The 19,781-nt window shown below is 47.5% G+C and overlaps 1 protein-coding gene across 1 annotated transcript in view; it reads right to left on the bottom strand.

The window, feature by feature from the left end:
* The window catches only part of pkhd1l1.1 (PKHD1 like 1, tandem duplicate 1), a 248,397-nt gene that overhangs the window by 122,172 nt on the left and 106,444 nt on the right, over positions 1 to 19,781 (bottom strand). Inside the window, exons 43-49 of the mRNA XM_085993995.1 lie at positions 12,529 to 12,685; positions 11,574 to 11,730; positions 9,129 to 9,208; positions 7,844 to 7,973; positions 5,355 to 5,484; positions 4,150 to 4,391; positions 3,075 to 3,211 (exon numbers count right to left, since the gene is read on the bottom strand). Of these exons, the coding sequence (XP_085850121.1) occupies positions 3,075 to 3,211; positions 4,150 to 4,391; positions 5,355 to 5,484; positions 7,844 to 7,973; positions 9,129 to 9,208; positions 11,574 to 11,730; positions 12,529 to 12,685 (1,033 nt within the window). The remainder of the gene's footprint in view (positions 1 to 3,074; positions 3,212 to 4,149; positions 4,392 to 5,354; positions 5,485 to 7,843; positions 7,974 to 9,128; positions 9,209 to 11,573; positions 11,731 to 12,528; positions 12,686 to 19,781) is intronic.

The raw sequence follows: 19,781 nt of genomic DNA, 5'->3' as shown, positions 1-19,781 counted from the left end.
GTCTTTCTTTCCTTTTATAAACAACAACAACTTGCATTTATATAGCTCCTTCAACGTAGTAAAACGTCCCAAGGTGCTTCACTGGAGCGATTTATCAAACAAAATTCAACACTGAGCCACATGAGGAGATATCAGGACAGGTGACCAAAAGCTTGGTCAGAGAAGAAGGTTTTAAGGAGCGTCTTAAAGGAGGAGAGAGGTAGAGAGGCGGATTAATCAAGGATAGTCAGCACGGATTTGTTAAGGGAAGGTCGTGTCTGACAAACTTGACTGAATTTTTTGAGGAGGTAACAAGGAGGGTAGATGAGGGTAGTGCGTTTGATGTAGTGTATATGGACTTTAGCAAGGCTTTTGATAAGGTTCCACATGACAGACTGGTCACGGAGTTAAAAACCCATGGGATCCAGGGCAAAGTGTCAAGTTGGATTCAAAACTGGCTCGGAGACAGGAAGCAGAGGGTAATGGTTGATGGGTGTTTTTGTGACTGGAAGGCTGTTTCCAGTGGGGTTCCGCAGGGCTCAGTACTGGGTCCCTTGCTTTTTGTGGTATATATCAACGATCTTGACTTGAATATAGGGGGTATGATTAAGAAGTTTGCAGATGATACTAAAATCGGCTGTGTGGTTGATACTGAAGAAGGAAGCTGTAGACTGCAGGAAGATATCAATAAATTGGTCAGGTGAGCAGAACAGTGGCAAATGGCATTCAATCCGGAGAAGTGTGAGGTAATGCATTTGGGGAGGGCCAACAAGGAAAGGGAATACACAACAAATGGTAGGACACTGAGTAGTGTAGAGGAACAAAGGGACCTTGGAGTGCATGTCCACAGATCCCTGAAGGTAACAGGCCAAGTAGATAAGGTGGTTAAGAAGGCATACGGGATGCTTGCCTTTATTAGCCGTGGCATAGAATACAAGAGCAGGGGGGTTATGCTTCAACTGTATAAAATACTAGTTAGGCCTCAGCTAGAGTACTGCGTGCAGTTCTGGTCACCACATTACAGGAAAGATGTGATTGCACTCGAGAGGGTACAGAGGAGAGTTACAAGGATGTTGCTGGGAGTAGAGAATCTTAGCTATGAGGAAAGACTGGATAGGCTGGGTCTGTTTTCCTTGGAACAGAGGAGGCTGAGGGGAGACCTTATTGAGGTGTATAAAACTATGAGGGGCCTAGATAAAGTGGATAGAAAGGACCTATTTCCCTTAGCAGAGGGGTCAAAAACCAGGGGGCACAGATTTAAAGTAATTAGTGGAAGGTTTAGAGGGGATTTGAGGGGAAATTTCTTCACCCAGAGGGTTGTGGGGGTCTGGAACTCACTGCCTGAAAGGGTGGTAGAGGCAGGAACCCTGACCACATTTAAAAAGTACTTGGATGTGCACTTGGGATGCTGTAACCTGCAGGGCTACGGACCAAGAGCTGGGAAGTGGGATTAGGCCGGAGAGCTCTTTGTTGGCCGGCGCGGACACAATGGGCTGAAATGGCCTCCTTCCGTGCTGTAACTTTCTATGATTCTATAATAGATTTGTCAAACACGTTGACAATGTATACAAAGCACAGATGTAGAGAGAGTGTTGGGGAGTGAGACTGAACTGAGAATTGTTTACAAAACCTCTTCTGGGATTTAGAAAGACCTAGAGGCGGCCAATAACAAAACACAAACACCACATTCTTTCTGGCCCTACACTCTGCTATGTACCGATGAATTATTGAACTCATTATTACTTTATTCAACCTACAAATGGAAAGCAAACTTTGTTACATAGAAATACTTGCAATGCCTCTAGTTACTGCCAGCTAACCGGAAACCTTGTAAATCATGATCTGCCCCTAAATTGTACAAATACCGGCAAACTGCAATTTTCACCGTCAAAGGATACATTAATGAGGTACAGATGGAAATTGCCGTTCACTGAAAACAGATTGGGGCAGTAATTCCTCCCCAAACACGTGAGTACGGAAGGGGTACTCACGCGTCTGGCCGGAGGAAATGCCGGTTTTCAGCATGCACAGCGCATGCGCTGAAAACCGGCATTTCCTCTCCTCTAACCCAAGAGGTGAAGAGGCTAGCGCGTGCGCTGTAGGGGGCAGCGCGTGCGTCTTGGATTTCCTCTGTTTTGGGGGATTTGCGCATGTGTAAAGGCCTCCGGTCTTTATGCTTGTAAAAAGTACACGTAAGTATTTATTTTTACAGGTAAGTGGTGTTTTAGTGCAAGTTAGAATTTGTTTTCCACAGGTTTATTATTTTAAAGAATCTACAATAAGGTAAGTTTAGTTTTAGACCCTTTTTATTAAAAATTTATTTTTTTCAAAAAAAAATTATTGTTTAAATTATTTTTTTAAACTTATTTATACTTAATTTAATGATTGGGGTGTTTTTTTAAATTTTTATTTAAAGTTTAAATAGTGTTTTGGGCCCCCGTAGTTTTCATGAGTTTGACAGTTCTTACTCTCAAACTCATGAATGAACCTTCCCCTCCCCTGATTGGCTGTACAGTGCTCACCTGATCCCAGCCGGCACATCGCACTAACTACGCCGCTGGATCAGGTAAGCACTGCGCGCCGACATCTGAACCGGGCCTGTGAGAGGAAATGCAAGCAGGCCCGGGCTTCAGATGTCAGCGCGCAGGGTGAGTGCAGATCAGGGGGCTTGCACGCGCGGCAAGCCCCCGACACCAAGTTCTGGGCCAATGTAAAACAAGCATTTCATGAAAAGAAAATGTTGGAGATTCTGTAAGTCTGGCTGAGGGATTATCTTGTAATTGACATCATTTTCACCCGACACAGGCACGATGGGACGAATGGCTACCTTCTGTGCCGTAGGTTTCTATGATTCTATGATCATGGCAGCAAGTGTTTCAACTGGTCACCAGTCATTTTCTCTCTCTCTCTCTCTCTCTTCCTCCTTCCCCCTATTATGTATTCTCTAAGGTCATTCTAGTAACTCTCTATCGCCTGCTCTATGCGTGCAGGTATCTCCCTCTCCCCTTACGGGCTCCCCCTGCGTTCAAAAGCTGCTCCGCAGAAAGGTCTTCGGAATCGAGCAGCTATGCCAAGGGGTCGGGGAGAAGACGTACCTCGACGTATTCGATTCTCCCCACCGCCAGGCCGGCGCTGGGCCGTGGCGCGTGGAACATTATGCAGCCCCCGTACTGGTCGCTTCCGATTTCTTCACCAAAGCGTCCCTGGAAACAGGTCTGCGTGGCAAACTCACCTGAAGACAGAGCGAAGAAATTAAAAGGCACAATTGTAAGCCTGTTCATATTTACATGATACAGGAAACTTTCGATTTACCGGCACCTAAATAACCGGAAATCTCGGTTAACCGGTAAAATTCAGGAGTACGTTTTACTTCATATTTTTTTGCCTTCTTCCAACTGTGCTGTGCAAGGGTGTGGCTGCAGCTGTTGCTAAGCTACAGAGACGCTTGAAACTTGAGGCCATTGTTCTACAGTTGTTGCAACAGGGTTTGTTGCTTTATACGGAGCCGTCAGCTCTCCCTATCTTTCACTATAGCGTTCGGTTATCCGGAATTTTTGATGAACCGGCACCACGTCGGTCCCATCCGTGCCGGATAAAAAAAAGTTTCCTGTAACTGCAGTTGGTTTCATTTGTACATTATTTTTTAAAATTAATTCTCGGGATATGGGCATCACTGGTAAGGTTGGCAGTTATCGTCCATCTCTAGCTGCCCCGAGAAGGTGGTGATGAGCCGCCTTCTTCTTGAACCGCTGCAGTCGGTGTGGTGAGGGTGCTCCCACATTGTTGGCAGCGGTGATCGCGATCGGGATAGGCGATCGGGAAAAGAGGGAGGGGTGATTGGGAGAGGAGATCGGAGGAGGGGCGATCGGGGGAGGAGATCAGGATAATGGGGAGGGGGTACGGAAAAAGGGGAGAGGGGTGATCGTGAGAAAGGGAGAGGGGTGATCAGAGTTTGGGGGCGGGGGGGGGGGGGTTCGGGGGAGAGGAGACCGGTGGCCATCAGCAGCCCGTGGTTTTAATGTGGAGACCAGACGAGCCACTCCTGCTCGCCACATTGGGCCTGAAAAACAGGCTCCATGCGGTCCAATTTCTAGGCCCTTGTGTCAACGTTCATTCAAACAGCTTTAGAAATGTTGTATATCGAGATGGTTAATGAACTAGTAGACATACCAGTGTCAAACCCGTCAGGGCAGGCTTCGATTTTATCATTCCACTCAACGTTATTTGACCCTCTGACAATGATATTGCGGGTCAGTAGACCCACTTCAGCTCTCCCTTCAAACACAATCCCATCAGGCAGTGTGACAGACACCCCCAGGTGCGCATAGTTCAGCGGCTCGGTGAGGTTGAGGGTCTTTCCATTGGCTGATACGGCTTCTATCGTCCTCTTCTCATTTTCTCTCTGGCTGTGTCTGCAAATTTAAAGAAAAAGCCTTAGAGGCTGAAGCAGAGCCCAAATAACAAAAAGATGTCTCAGAAACGCAGAATGATAAACTCATACTGTAATTGTTCACATGGAATCGAATCGGTTACATTTCCCTGCACAATTGGAACACAACAGAACATAATATACCATACTATAACATAACATACCATACTATAACATAACATACCATACTATAACATAATATACCATACTATAACATAACGGACTGCAGTGGTTCAAGAAGGTGGCTCACCACAACCTTCTCAAGGGCAATTAGGGATGGGCAATAAATGCTGGCTTTGCCAGCGACGCCCACATCCCATGTATAAATGTTTTTAAATCCACCACGCTTCACCTGTGCACCACTTCTCTGTCCTCATACCTCTGCCTGATTACTCAGAGACTAGGAGGTGACTCCATGGAGAGTCAGTGAAAGAAGACTTGCATTTCTGCAGCATCTTTCACAGCCTCGGGACTTCCCAAGGCATTTTACAGCCAATTAAATACTTTTGATGTGTAGTCACTGTTGCAATGTAGGAAACGCGGCAGCCAAACTGCAATGAAATAAGTAGCCAGATCATCTGTTTTAGGTATTGATTGAGTGATAAATGTTGGCCAGGACACCGGGGAGAACTCTTCTTCCAATAATGCCAGGAGACCTTTAACATCCACCCGAGAGGGAGGACGGGACCTCGATTTAACGTCTTATCCAAAAGACGGCACCTCCGACAGTGCAGCACTCCCTCAGTACTGCACTGGGAGTGTCAGCCTAGGTCATGTGCTCAAGTCTCTGAATTGGGGCTCGAACCCTCTGACCGAGAGGTGAGAGGGACACCCACTGAGCCACGGCCGACACTAGCGATACAGACCAGATGAGTTTCTAGGGAGTGACTCAATCTTAGGAGACTCCAGGCCACACACTACTTGTGCCTCAATGTCCCAGATGTACCTGCCACCAGTTGACGCAATGACGATCTCATCCCCTGGTCTCCAAGTCACGGCTTTTTGTAAAGTTAGAGTGGAGGTGCCTGCATCCGCAGTCTGAGCTAAATGAGTCCAGGTTACAGGAACAGGAAGACCTGAGCAGGAGAGAATGACAATCTCATTCCGATTCCAACCTCCTTGTCAAAACAAAACTAAAATTGACTACATTCACAACAAAACCATTCCTTTAAATGCTTGCGCTTGTTGCAATCTTTCAATTCAAAGAAAATCAGAAATGAACTGGCATTTTATATATAGCGCCTTTCACGACCTCAGGACATCCCAACACGTTTTACAGCCAATGAAGTACTTTTGAAGTGTAGTCACTGTTGTAATATAGGAACAGCGGTGGCCAATTTGTGCACAGCAAGCTCCCACAAACAGCAATGAGATAATGGCCAGATAATCTGTTTTTTAGTGGATATAGTCAGATTAATATACACAATAAAATGCAACTGAGTTGAGCCCATTGCATTATAATATAATGGCCCAGAAATTCCGGTCTCCACGGGTGAGTACACACAGGGTACTCACACGTAGGCCCAACGAAAGAGCCGGTTTCGTGCATGCACTGCGCATGCGCGGGAAACCGGCACTTCCGTTCCCCTGAAAGAAGGGGTTCACAGGTGGAACGCGTGCGCCGGAGAGGCAGCGCGTGCGCATCGAACTTACTTTTTTTTGCAGGTTTCTCCGGGAGGGTAAGTCTCCAGGAGTTACACTTTTAAAAAGCAGTCGCAAGGCCTGCTTTTAACAAGGTAAGTGGTGAATTAATTAAAATTAAAACATTTTTTCCACAGGTTTATTATTTTTAAATACTTTAAAGAAAGGTAAGTTTATTTGTAGCCCCGTTAGAAAATGTAATTAATTTTTCAAAAATTTAAATTATTGTTTAAAATAGTTATTTCATGTAATTTATAGTTTATTTTTAAAATGTGATTTAAAAAAAAATTTATTTGAAGTTTTAGTGATGTTTTGGGGCTTATAGTATTTATAGTTTTGACAGCTCTTCCTGTCAAACTTATGAATGAAGCATTTCCCTGCTACCATTGGCTCCCCATGGCCCACGTGATCCCAGGGGATGCATCGAACTAACTGCGCCCCTGGGATACGCAAGCACTGCGCGCCGGCAGTTGGAGGAGGCCTAGGATCGGAATCCCATGCGGACCCACAGCTCAACGGCAGGCGCGGTTGGTAAGTGCAGGTCGGGGGCTTGCACCCGCGGGAAGCCCCCGACCCGAATTTCTGGGCCATTATTGTTCCATTTATTTTTAACGGGTAAACTCCCCCTATTTCACTCCTTGGGTGTGGCTGTCCTGATTTTCCCGCCCTCTCTGCACAGCAGGGCAATCCTCTGCTTGGTATCTTCGAGGTGGCACTGATTGCAAGAGGCATTGTGTGCTAATCCTTCAACTGTGCCACCCACGTATATAGAATTGTTTAAAAATTAATTACATAGCTGAACTAGTTGGTATAATAAAATGAAAAATGCCTTTAAACCCTATTTCATACAAACATTGCATTACTTCGCCGGGAGCAAGCGGAAGCCAAGCGCAGGCAGCGCAAGGAGCGCACGTCAACCCCAGCACCCCACCCACCCGCCCCTTCAACCACCGTCTGCCCCACCTGTGACAGAGACTGTAGGTCCCGCATTGGACTCATCAGTCACCTGAGAACTCATTTTTAATGTGGAAGTAAGTCATCCTCGGTTCCGATGGACTGCCTAAGAAGAAGACTTCTCTACACCAAAGAAATTCTGAATGAACACCCAACAAGCATTCATTTTCGCCAAGTGACAGTAAGTCTCTTAGTCAGTTGTGTAGTTTAGTTTATTGACCCACAAGTGATTGGCTACAGCGGATGAACAGAATGCTCGATGGCTTACAGCTCACACCTGCAGTTACACATTGTAAAGGAGACAGGCGATTCAGCTCTTAACGAGTGTCTCATCGACATACAAATCTTTATAACAAAATAACATGGCTTGCAGGGTTTAAAATAGATCCAGATTACTCTCCTCCTGCTGTGTGTAGTAGTTAGATTTGGAAGTCTATAGAAAGTGTTTATGAATAAATCTCTTCACCTCTCTCTCTCCTCCTTTAAGGTGCTCCTTAAAACCTACCTCTTTGACAAGAGTCAAGGGATATGGGGAGCAGGCAGGGAAGCGGAGTTGAGGCCAAGATCAGATCAGCCATGATCTTAGTAAATGGCAGAGCAGGTTCGAGGGGCTGAATGACCTACTCCTGCTCCTACGTCTTATGTTGACCAAACGTTTGCTCACCTGTCCTAATATCTCGTGTGGCTCGCTGTGAGATTTTGTCTGATAACGTTCCTGTGAAGCGCCTTGGGATGTTTTACTATGTTAAAGGTGCTGTATTAATGCAAGTTGTTGTTACTATTTGATAGGCTGAGTATATTTTGGAAACTTCAGCATTCATTCAGCACTCAGAGGCTTACCGTGGAGGTCCAGGGTTCCCTCTCGAACAGCGAGTGTCTTGGATCCGTACAGGGGGAGTTCCCTAGCGCGGAGGTGACCGTGCAACGTGATTATCGCCTTGTGTCTGAATGGAGCATTCTCGGTTCCAATCTGGCCGCAAGAAAAGGGTTCAAAAGTAGTTTTATTGGCAAGTAACCCCTCAGCATTCATCCCCTTAAACCAGAATTGCAACCCTCCGTGTCCAACCCATTGTTAATCTTTATTCTATGGCCGAATTCCCAATCGGGGTGAAGGGGCGGGGAGTGACACTCGCAGGGGCTGCTGATCGAGGATTCACAGCTCTCAATCCCTCTGATTTTCCATCCAATAATTGAAAACAGACGGGAAATCAGGAGCAGGCCTCGATCTTCCACAAAGCACGGGTCTGTTCCTGGGAGCGACTGATCGGGGATGCGGGCCACGATATCTTTCTGCCTGTGGCCAAATAAAAGTGCGGAAAGAAAGAGAAACTTTAAAAAAAATTGTGGTCGCAGTTTTAACGAATCTGTAGCTGAGCAGATCTGGATTCTGCCCCACGGACATCTCTTTTGCCTCTACGACCACAGTGGGCACCTCGCATCGCCTTAGTTAATCTCGTACTTCAGCACAGACGCTTGCCTACTAGTCTGAAATATTGGGTGACTTTAGACTAGCCAGGAACCCAGCGGAGGTGCCACAGATCAGATTGACAGGCCCAAACCCCCTAGTGCCTCTTGCAACTGCAATGCTTGTAAAGGTACAGAGTCAGGCCCATTCATTGGATGAATCGGTGAGGGGGGGAGGGGGCAGGATTCTGGTGGTTGCTCTGGGATCCTGCCCGCCTGTGCCCTCCAGCGCTGGCCTCTCCAGAGTTTGTAGGGTCGCCAACTTTCATTGGATGTATTCCTGGAGGCTTCATCACATGACCTCCTACCGCCAACCGCCCCACCACCACCCCCCCCCGCACTCCCGCCATTGGTCGCCCGACACGTCCATCCTCGCGGTGCACAACCTTCTTGGGCCAATGCGGATTGATGGGATTTGCAGCACAGGGGAAGGCCATGGGGCCTGAGCCAGTATTAATCTGTCTGCTCTATCCTCTTTCTTCACACCCTACTATTTTCTTTTTCCAAATACACGTGCAATTTCCTTGCAAATAATGTATAAATAAGTTTATCTGGAAGTCGTTGCGGATCCAGAATTATCCCACATCACGTCCACCCACAAACAGTGGAGGCACGCCCCCTAAACTCTGATCAATTAGCGTTGATTCCATATGGTGTTTACCTGGAGATGTCCTCCGTCTGTGATGAGAATGTTCTCTGCCTGGAGCTCAATGTCTGCTTCATCGAACATGAGTGTTCCACCTGCACACACAAGAGGTTCAGGGACGTGATCCTATTCACCTGCTCCATAGCCCACCAGCACCAGTGAGCAGTGATGTACCACTCTGCCCCCCGGTCACTGCTTGGTGTCTATCTGTGACTGTGATTAAGTAGGTTAAGCCAAAGCATTTTTGCTGTTGAGCCTGAGGCACTGGAGAAGGTGCAAAAAAAAGATTTGCAAGGATGATACCAGAACCGAGATGTTATTCCTATTAGGAAATCTGAACAGGCTGTGGCTCTTTTACTGAGGAGTGTCCTAATAGAGGTCTTGAAGATTATGAAAGGGTTCGATAGGGTGTTTCCACTTGTGGAAGAGTCCAGAACTAGAGGCCATAAATATAAGATAGTCACTAATAAATCCAATAGGGAATTCAGGAGAAACTTCTTTACCCAGAGAGTGGTTAGAATGTGGAACTTGCTACCACAGGGAGTAGTTGAGGCGAATAGTATCGATACATTTAAGGGGAAGCTAGATAAACACATGAGGGAGAAAGGAATAGAAGGATAAGCCGACAGGGTCAGATGAAGAGGGGTGGGAGGAGGCTCGTGTGGAGCATGAACACCAGCACAGACCAGTTGGGGTGAATGGCCTGTTTCTGTGCTGTGCATTCTATGTAATTTTGAGCTCTGTGCTTCACTGGGGCCACACATGGAGAACCCAGCTTCAGTTCTGTACAGCAAGCCTCACTGCAGCCACTCCTGGGGGCCGAAATACACATGGAAATAAAGGGTCTAGCGCCTGTTTTTAAAGACCACTTGCCAAAAGTGGACGGTGTGGCAGGAGCTCGGCCTGCTCTGTTACCCAGTCTACAGTGACCGCCAACATAAGGCAAGTCATTATTCCTGTGGAGCCATGATGAGCAGGAACGCTCCCCCTGACTCCGCACTACTTTCGATCGGTTCACTCCCTCAGAGTTCCCTTCAGGCTGCTGCCGGTGAGGCAAATGGTCCGACATTGACCTTTATAAAACGGGCCAGCTGCCTGTGGAGGCGCCACAGGTGCCAGCAACTCACCCGAATAATCTACCTGAGGCCCAGGTTTGGGTGGGCTTTGGGCCCATTTCAGGCCCAAAAACTTGCCTAAACGAATTCCGTAGCCACCCCGCCCCCACTGTAGTGTGGAGCCATACAACATTTCCACCTTGTAGAGCTCGGTACTTTATAGAGAATATTCAAAGGTCATTAGAAATAAAACACTCATTTACAATACAATGTGGGTAAAAATTGGGTATCGGCCATTTTGGGGCGCTAATATTGGCCGGGCGCAAAGTTTAGCGCCCGGTGCTAATTATCGTCTCCAACTGCAAAATTCGCTTCTATCGCCCCTGGAGGTGATTGGAGCGCTAAATCAGGCGCTACACCCCTCTCTTAAGGTGCTAACGTCGGGGAGCGAGGCGCTACCTCAGAACGCTACCGAAGCTCAGGCGATGTCAGTTACCATGGAAACCATCCAGTTCTTAAAGGGGAGGGGCCATCTTCCTGGCCCGCCACACCCTGCTCATTGCAGCCTTGAATCTCGGCCTGGAGAGACCTCGAAAGAAACTGTGTTGGAAGCACGAATGGATAGGCCCAGGGAAAGAGCTCGGCACTTAGGAACCTCAAAAGTGGTGCTGAGGGCCAAAACTCCTCAGGACAGCGTTAAAACCAAACATATTGCCAACAAGAAAAGGCAGGAAGCGCCTGCCTTTGAATAGTGCTCCCCCAGCCCCTTCCCAACTTGAAAACGTTCCTCCCTATCTGTCGTTCCTAGTGGCAGGCACGAAGGCAGGGGGCATGACTCAATATCCGGTCTGGGGCGCTACCGAGGCGTTGCACGCTTGACTGACGTCACGATCTGCGGGTGCAAGGGATCGTGGCGGTAGTGTGTAGCGCAGCCACAAAACGACTGGTCAATTTCGCGAGCGGTGATAAAATCGCCGCGCTCGGGAGCCAAGTTCCTAGTGCCCCATTAGCGCCCCCCAGAGGCGCTAACGGGAGGCGCTAACCAACCGAATTGTTCCCCCAATATCTCTGCTCTATACCAAGCCAGCCTTGTGATTCCAATTGTTGCTGAATTGTCAGCAGCTTTGTCCTGGGTGTCTGCGGGTTTTGGGGACTGGGTTCGGACTGTCCAACACTCCTTTCATGAAGGACCTTTGCACCCAGAAGACAGTGGAGACTTTAATCCAACCGGTCTGAACTATGACGGTGGGCCGAATGGCCTCTTTCTGTGCTGTATCATACTATGAACTCAGGATACAGAGGCAAGAGGCCTCAGCCAACTCGCTGTATAACCCATTTTTTCCCTCGGTATTGGACTCGTGTCCTGGGCTGATTCTTCAGTCAATGAGGCTTTTAGTTCAATTACCTTGAATGAGGAGCATCTTCAATATGGGGGTGCTCTGATCCAGCAGTATTGTCTGCCCTTTGGTGATAACGACAAGTGAGCCTCTCTCAGGTGGCGACTCACCTCCCCATGTGTAACGGGAGGACCAGACATCAATGTAGTAGAAATCTGCATATTCCTAGGGCAAAATAAAGAGTAGATAATGATATATTCCGATCTACAACAGTCTTGGTCACCGGTCTTTAGCTCTTCCCGAAAATATACGCAGATTTTGTTCTAAATCGCTTCAGTCAAATCTGATTGTCCCAAGTTTGTAGACATTCAAAGTGAACTCAAAACCACTTTGAAAAGTCCTGCAGGTCACTTTGCCCCCTCTTCTTGATAGGCTTAACTTAAGTCAGGTGCAATTCCGGTGTAAATGGAGGAATCTCTGGGCCTGCTCCTTTGGTCCTCACCATCACCATCTCATTTCCATAAAGGTAGGGTTACCAACTCTGGCTGGACACAGTCCTGGAGGTTTAATCACAGGACCTCCCACCTTCTAACCGCCCTGCCTGCGCAAACAGCCTTTTTATCCCCCATCTCCAGTATTTTTTAATAACTAAACAAACAAAAATATTTTTTTAAAAACCTCAATTATTTTTAACGGCCCGGTGATTGTTCTCCCGGGTGTTGCTCCTAGCAGCGTCCTGGAGATTAATCATTACTTCCTGGAGACTCCAGGACAACCCTGGAGGGTTGGCAACCCCTAATATGTGCACCAGTCTGGGGGCGAGGTCATCTTCTGCCAACAGCCAAGTCTACCGGAATTGAGCCTGTATTTTAGAAGGGGTATTACACTCGTGTATCTAACTGATGCCCCAAGTTCCAATCTCCTGCACCAGAACTAAACCACCTTTGCACCAAGAACCCCACCCCTTTCCCCCACCAAATTTCAGGCCCTTGGTCTCTTGGGAAGACTCACGAGTTCTCTTACCAGCTTGGCGATGCCATTTCCCTTTACGTTGACTTTGACTTTAGTTTGTTGGGAGGGAGACTGTGCACTGGTGACACACACAATGTTGGTTTCATTCACAAACTGGATCTCACAGGGAGCCTCAGCTATGGTGACAACAGTCTCGTTTATGTTGGAACTAAGAGTGGAAACAGGACGTTGTTAGAGAATAAGACATTACTGGCGAGTGACACTTCTGAACTAGGCTTATGCTGACATCAGGTCCTTGACATTGCACACAAACACAGGTTAAAACGGTTCTCCATCCTTTTCCATTGTGTTTCTATTCATTAAGAAATATCGTTCCATTTTAGATGTACTTTTGAATGTATATAATTTAATTTCATTTAAGATTTTTCCAATATTTCGTGGGATGCTGCTAAACAACCATATTCAGTAAGTCAGTCTGGATCACATAGAGAAAAAGAAGGACTAATAAGCCAGGAGTACCGCATATATTTGCATTGATGTGAAATGGTTTTGCTTTGGGTCCAAACCACCTGTGTAAACATAGGAACATAGGGATTACAAGATGAAAAAAGACCAAGATCCATCTCATTCAACTTCTACCATCCTGGTAGTTGCATAATACAACGATAATGGAGTTGCTGACTAATCATGGCACTCGATCTCTATAGTTTAGTCTACAATGGATCCAGACATAAGGTGAGGAAAATCTCCAGTGGTGGAGAGCTTTGGGAACCAAAAGAAAACACTTTTAAAAAAATTTGTTCGTGGGATATGGGCGTCGCTGGCAAGGCCAGCATTTATTGCCCATCCCTAATTGCCCTCGAGAAGGTGGTGGTGAGCCGCCTTCTTGAACCGCTGCAGTCCGTGTGGTGAGGGTACTCCCACTGTGCTGTTAGGGAGAGAGTTCCAGGATTTTGACCCAGCGACGATGAAGGATCGGCCGATATATTTCCAAGTCAGGATGGTGTGTGACTTGGAGGGGAACTTGGAGGTGGCGGTGTTCCCATGCGCCTGCTGCCCTTGTCCTTCTAGGTGGAAGAGGTCACGGGTTTGGGGAGCTGCTGCCGAAGAAGCCTTGGTGAGTTGCTGCAGTGCATCTTGTAGATGGTACACACTGCAGCCACGGTACGCCGGTGGTGGAGGGAGTGAATGTCTAAAGTGGTAGATGGGGTGCCAATCAAGCGGGCTGCTTTGTCCTGGAGGGTGTCGAGCTTCTTGGGTGTTCTTGGAGCTGCACTCATCCAGGCAAGTGGAGAGTATTCCATCACACTCCTTACTTGTGCCTTGTAGATGGTGGAAAGGCTTTGGGGAGGCAGGAGGCGAGACACTCGCCGCAGAATACCTAGCCTCTGACCTGCTCTTGTTGCCACAGTATTTATGTGGCTGGTCCAGTTAAGTTTCTGGTCAATGGTGACCCCCAGGATGTTGATGGTGGGGGATTCGGTGATGGTAATGCCGTTGAATGTCAAGGGGCGGTAGTTAGACTCTCGCTTGTTGGAGATAGTCACTGCCTGGCACTTGTGTGGCGAATGTTACCTGCCACTTATCAGTCCAAGCCTGAATGTCGTCCAGGTCGTGTTGTATGCAGGCATGGACTGCTTCATTATCTGAGGAGTTGTGAATGGCACTGAACACAGTGCAGTCATCAGCGAACATCCCCATTTCTGACCTTATGTTGGAGGGAAGGTCATTGATGAAGCAGCTGAAAATGGTTGGGCCTAGGACACTGCCCTGAGGAACTCCTGCAGCGATGTCCTGAGGCTGTGATGATTGACTTCCAACCATCACAACCATCTTCCTTTGTACTAGGTATGACTCTAACCAGTGGAGAGTTTCCCCCGATTCCCATTGACTTCAGTTTTACTAGGGCTCCTTGATGCCGCACTTGGTCAAATGCTGCCTTGATGTCAAGGGCAGTCACTCTCACCTCACCTCTGGAATTCAGCTCCTTTGTCCACTTTTGGACCAAGGCTGTAATGAGGTCTGGAGCCGAGTGGTCCTGGCGGAACCCAAACTGGGCATCAGTGAGCAGGTTATTGGTGAGTAAGTGCTGCTTGATAGCACTGTCGATGACACATTCCATCACTATGCTGATGATTGAGAGAAGACTGATGGGATGGTAATTGACCAGATTGGATTTGTCCTGCTTTTTGTGGACAGGACATACCTGGGCAGTTTTCCAGTTTGTTGGATAGATACCATTGTTGTAGCTGCACTGGAACAGCATGGCTAGAGGCGCGGCTAGTTCTGGAGCACAAGTCTTCAGCATGACAGCTGGGATGTAGTCGGGGCCCATAGCCTTTGCTGTATCCAGTGCGCTCAGCCGTTTCTTGATATCACATGGAGTGAATCGAATTGACTGAAGACTGGCTTCTGTGATGGTGGGGACCTCAGAAGGAGGCCGATATGCTTCATCCACTCGGCACTTCTGGCTGAAAATGGTTGCAAATGTTTCAGCCTTGTCCTTTGCACGCACGTGCTGGGCTCCACCATCATTGAGGATGGGGATATTCCTGGAGCATCCCCCTCCCGTTAGTTGTTTAATGGTCCACCACCATTCACGACTGGTTGTGGCAGGACTGTAGAGCTTTAATCTGATCCGTTGATTGTGGGATCGCTTAGCCCTGTCTATAGCATGCTGCTTCAGCTTTTTAGTATGCATGTAGTCCTGTGTTGCAACTTCCCCAGGCTGGCATCTCATTTTTAGGTACGACTGGTGCTGCTTCTGTCACACTCTTCTACACTCCTTATTGAACCAGGGTTGGTCCCCTGGCTTGATGGTAATGGTAGAGTGAGGGATATGCCGGGCCATGAGGTTACAGATTGTGGTGGAATACAATTCTGCTGTTGCCGATGGCCCACAGCACCTCATGGATGCCCAGTTTTGAGCTGCTAGATCTGTTCTGAATCTATCCCATTTCTTCTTATTATTAGACAGTCCCTCGGAACCGAGGATGACTTGCTTCCACACTAAAAATGAGTTCTCAGGTGACTGATGAGACCAATGCGGGAACTACAGTCTCTGTCACAGGTGGGGCAGACGGTGGTTGAAGGGCCGTAATCGTGACCATCTTCAAGAAAGGTGACAAGTCCAATTGCGGTAATTACAGAGGAGTCTCCCTGCTGTCTGCCACAGGGAAAGTCACCGCAAGAATCCTCCTCAATCGCCTTCTCCCAGTGGCTGAAGAGCTCCTCCCAGAGTCGCAATGCGGATTCCGTCCACTAAGGGGCACAATGGACATGATCATCACCGCGTGTCAACTACAAGAGAATTGCAGGGAACAGCGCCAACTGCTGCACATGGCCTTCTTTAACCTCACAAAGGCCTTCGACACTGTCAACCATGAGGGATTATGGAGTGTCCTCCTCAAATTCGGCTGCCCTCAAAAGTTTGTCTGCTTCACGACGATATGCAAGCCGTGATCCTGACCAAAGGTTCCACCACAGACCCAATTCATGTACGGACCAGGGTCAAGCAAGGCTGTGTCATCGCACCAATGCTCTTCTCGATCTTCCTGGCTGCAATGCTCCATCTCACCCTCAGTAAGCTCCATGCTGGAGTGGAGCTAATCTACAGAACAAACGGGAAACTGTTCAACCTCCGTTGCCTCCAGTCCAGATCCAAGGTCATCCCATCCTCTGTCATTGAATTACAGTATGCAGACGACACTTGCGTCTGCGCACACCCTATCCCATTTAGTATGGTGGTAGTGCCACACAACACGATGGAGGGTGTCCTCAGTGTGAAGACGGGACTTCGTCTCCACAGCGACTGTGCGGTGGTCACTGCTACCAATCCTGTCATGGACAGATGCATCTGCGACAGGTAGATTGGTGAGGACGAGGTCAAGTAGGTTTTTTCCTCGTGTTGGTTCTCTCACCACATGTCGCAGGCCCAGTCTGGCAGCTATGTCCTTCAGGACTCGGCCAGCTCAGTCATTAGTGGTGCTGCCAAGCCACTCTTGGTGATGGACATTGAAGTCCCCAACCCAGAGTACATTCTGTGCCCATGCTACTCTCAGTGCTTCTTCCAAGTTGTGTTCAACATGGAGGAGTACTGATTCATCAGCTGAGGGAGGGCGGTAGGTGGTAATCAGCAGGAGGTTTCCTTGCCCATGCTTGACCTGAAGCCGTGAGACTTCATGGGGTCCGGAATCAACATTGAGGACTTCCAGGGTCACTCCTTCCTGACTGTATACCACTGTGCCACCGCCCCTGGTGGGTCTGTCTTGCCGGTGGGACAGGACATACCCAGGGATGGTGATGGAGGGGTCTGGGACATTGGCTGAAGGGTATGATTCTGTGAGTATGACTATGTCAGGCTGTTGCTTGGCTAGTCTGTGGGACAGCTCTCCCAATATTGGCACAAGTCCCCAGATGTTGATGAGGAGGACTTTACAGGGTCGACTCGGCTGGGAGTGCCATTGCCGTGTCCGTAGCCGGTGCCGAGGTCGATGGTCCATCCGGTTTTATTCTTATTATTGTGTTTTGTAGCAGTTAGTTACAACTGAGTGGCTTGCTGGGCCATTTCAGAGGGCAGTTAAGAGTCAACCACATTGCTGTGGGTCTGGAGTCACATATCGGCCAGACCAGGCAAGGGCGGCAGATTTCCTTCCCTAAAGGACATTAGTGAACCAGATGGGTTTTTACGACAATCCGATAGTTTCATGGTCACCATTACTGATACTAGCTTTTTATTCCAGATTTATTTAATTAACTGAATTTAAGTTCCACAGCTGCCGTGGTGGGATTATGAACTTATGTCTCTGGATCATTAGTCCTGGCCTCTGGATTACTAGTCCAGTGACATAACCACTATGCTACCATTATTTATATAGGGCCTTTCACGGCCACCAGACATCCCAAAGAGCTTTACAGCCAGTGAAGTATTTTTGAAGTGTAGTCACTGTTGGGAAGCATGGAAGCCAATTTGCGCACAGCAAGCTCCCACAAACAGCAGCGTGAAAATGGCCAGATAATCTGTTTTAGTGATGTTGATTGAGGGATAAATATTGGCCCAGGACACCGAGGAGAACTCCCCCTGCTCTTCTTCAAAATAGTGCCATGGGATCTTTTACGTCCACCTGAGAGAGCAGACGGGGCCTCGGTTTAACATCTCATCCAAAAGACGGCACCTCCGACAGTGCAGCACTCCCTCAGCACTGCACTGGAGTGTCAGCCTAGATTTTGTGCACAATCTCTGGAGTAGGACTTGAACCCACGATGTCCTGACTCAGAGCCACGGCTGACATCATAGGTCCAAAGTCACCTGTTCCTCGTGAGCACCCTACACTCACCACACGTCATGCCTTAATTTGCTCATATACTGTATATAGAAAAGCTTTGTAAACTTAATTTGTAACCTTCCATTGGCTTCTCAACACCATTGAAGCTTAAACTGGCAGATGGTGGACTTTCTTGTTCCATTGTTTGGAGAGTGACGCAGAGCTGGCAGTATAACTCTGCCCTGCTAGCGTCGCATCATGCCAAACTGGGATATTAACATAGAAGATAGGAGCAGGAGTAGGCCATTCGGCCCCTCGAGCCTGTTCCGCCATTTAATGAGATCATGGCTGATCATCCAAATTCAGTACCCTGTCCCTGCTTTCTCCCCATATCCCTTGATCCCTTTAGCCTTAAGAAATATATCTAACTCCGTCTTGAATATATTTAATGAATTGGCCTCAACTGCCTTCTGTGATAGAGAATTCCACAGGTTCACCACTCTCTGGGTGAAGAAATTCCTCCTCATCTCAGTCCTAAATGGCTTACCCCTTATCCTTAGACTGTGACCTCTGGTTCTGGACTCCTCCACCTTCGGGAACATCCTTCCTGCATCTAGACTGTCTAGCCCTGTTAGAATTTTATAAGTTTCAATGAGATCCCCTCTCATTCTTCTAAACTCCAGCGAGTATAAGCCCAATCGACCCAATCTCTCTTCATATGTCATTCCTGCCATCCCAGGTATCAGTCTGGTGAATCTTCGCTGCACTCCCTCCATGGCAAGGAGCCTATTGAACAAGGAGCTTGCTGCGATGCCACATGTGAATGGATAGTCTGACAACACTCACACTGAGGTACCAGGCAGCAAGGTGGAAACGCACCTCAGTAAGGAGTCATCGGTTTCTGGAAGGAGGGGAGAGGAGACAACTGGCAAGAACAGGTTAAAAATGAGAAGCCTATTTAGTAAAATATGCATCATAATTTTAAACTGGCTTTAGTGTACTTTGCATTAAAATATACTTATTAGAATAATAATTGTGCTGCGAACGTTTAATACAAAATAACAACTCAACTGATTGTAACAAATAAAAATGGAGTGTGAAAATATTAGAAGAACAGATGATACAAAGCTGGGTGGGAGTGTAAGTTGTGAGGAGGATGCAAAGAGGCTTCAAGGAGATATAGACAAGCAAAGTGAGTGGGCAAGAACATGGCAAATGGAAGATAATGTGGAGAAATGTGAAGTTATCCACTTTGGTAGGAAAAATAGAAAAGCAGAGTATTTATTAAATGGTGAGAGATTGGGAAATGTTGGTGTTCAGAGGGACCTGGGTGTCCTTGTACACGAATCACTGAAAGTTAACATGCAGGTACAGCAAGCAATTAGGAAAGTAAATGTTATGTTGTCCTTTATTACAAGAGGATTTGAGTATAAGAGTAAAGACGTCTTACTGCAATTATATGGGGCCCTGGTGAGACCACACTTGGAGTACTATGTGCAGTTTTGGTCTCCTTACCTAAGGAAGGATATACTTGCCATAGAGGGAGTGCAACGAAGGTTCACCAGACTGGTTCCTGGGATGGGGGGATTGTCCTATGAGGAGAGATTGAGTAGACTAGGCCTATATTCCTTAGAGTTTAGAAGAATGAGAGGGGATTTCATTTAAACATACAAAATTCTTACAGGGCTTGACAGGGTAGATGCAGGGAGGATGTTTCCCCTGGCTGGGGAGTCTGGAACCAGGGATCACAATCTCAGAATAAGGGGTCGGCCATTTAGGACTGAGATGAGGAGAAATTTCTTCACTCAGAGGGTGGTGAATCTTTGGAATTCTCTACCCCAGAGGGCTGTGGAGGCTCAGTCGTTGAGTATATTCAAGACAGAAATCGATAGATTTTTGGATATTAAGGGAATCAACGGATATGGGGATAGTGCAGGAAAGTGGTGATGAGGAAGAAGGTATTGAATGGGCTCGAGGGGCCAAATGGCCGACTCCTGCTCCTATTTCTTATGTTCTTAAGTTCTAAGAATATAAAAGTTA

Source organism: Somniosus microcephalus, chromosome 7 (genome assembly GCF_052327205.1).
Source record: "Somniosus microcephalus isolate GS21.2 chromosome 7, FLI_Smic_1.0, whole genome shotgun sequence".
Taxonomy (NCBI): domain Eukaryota; kingdom Metazoa; phylum Chordata; class Chondrichthyes; order Squaliformes; family Somniosidae; genus Somniosus; species Somniosus microcephalus.
The sequence above is the reverse complement of the archived record's forward strand: the minus strand, read 5'-3'. Positions and strand labels throughout refer to the sequence as shown.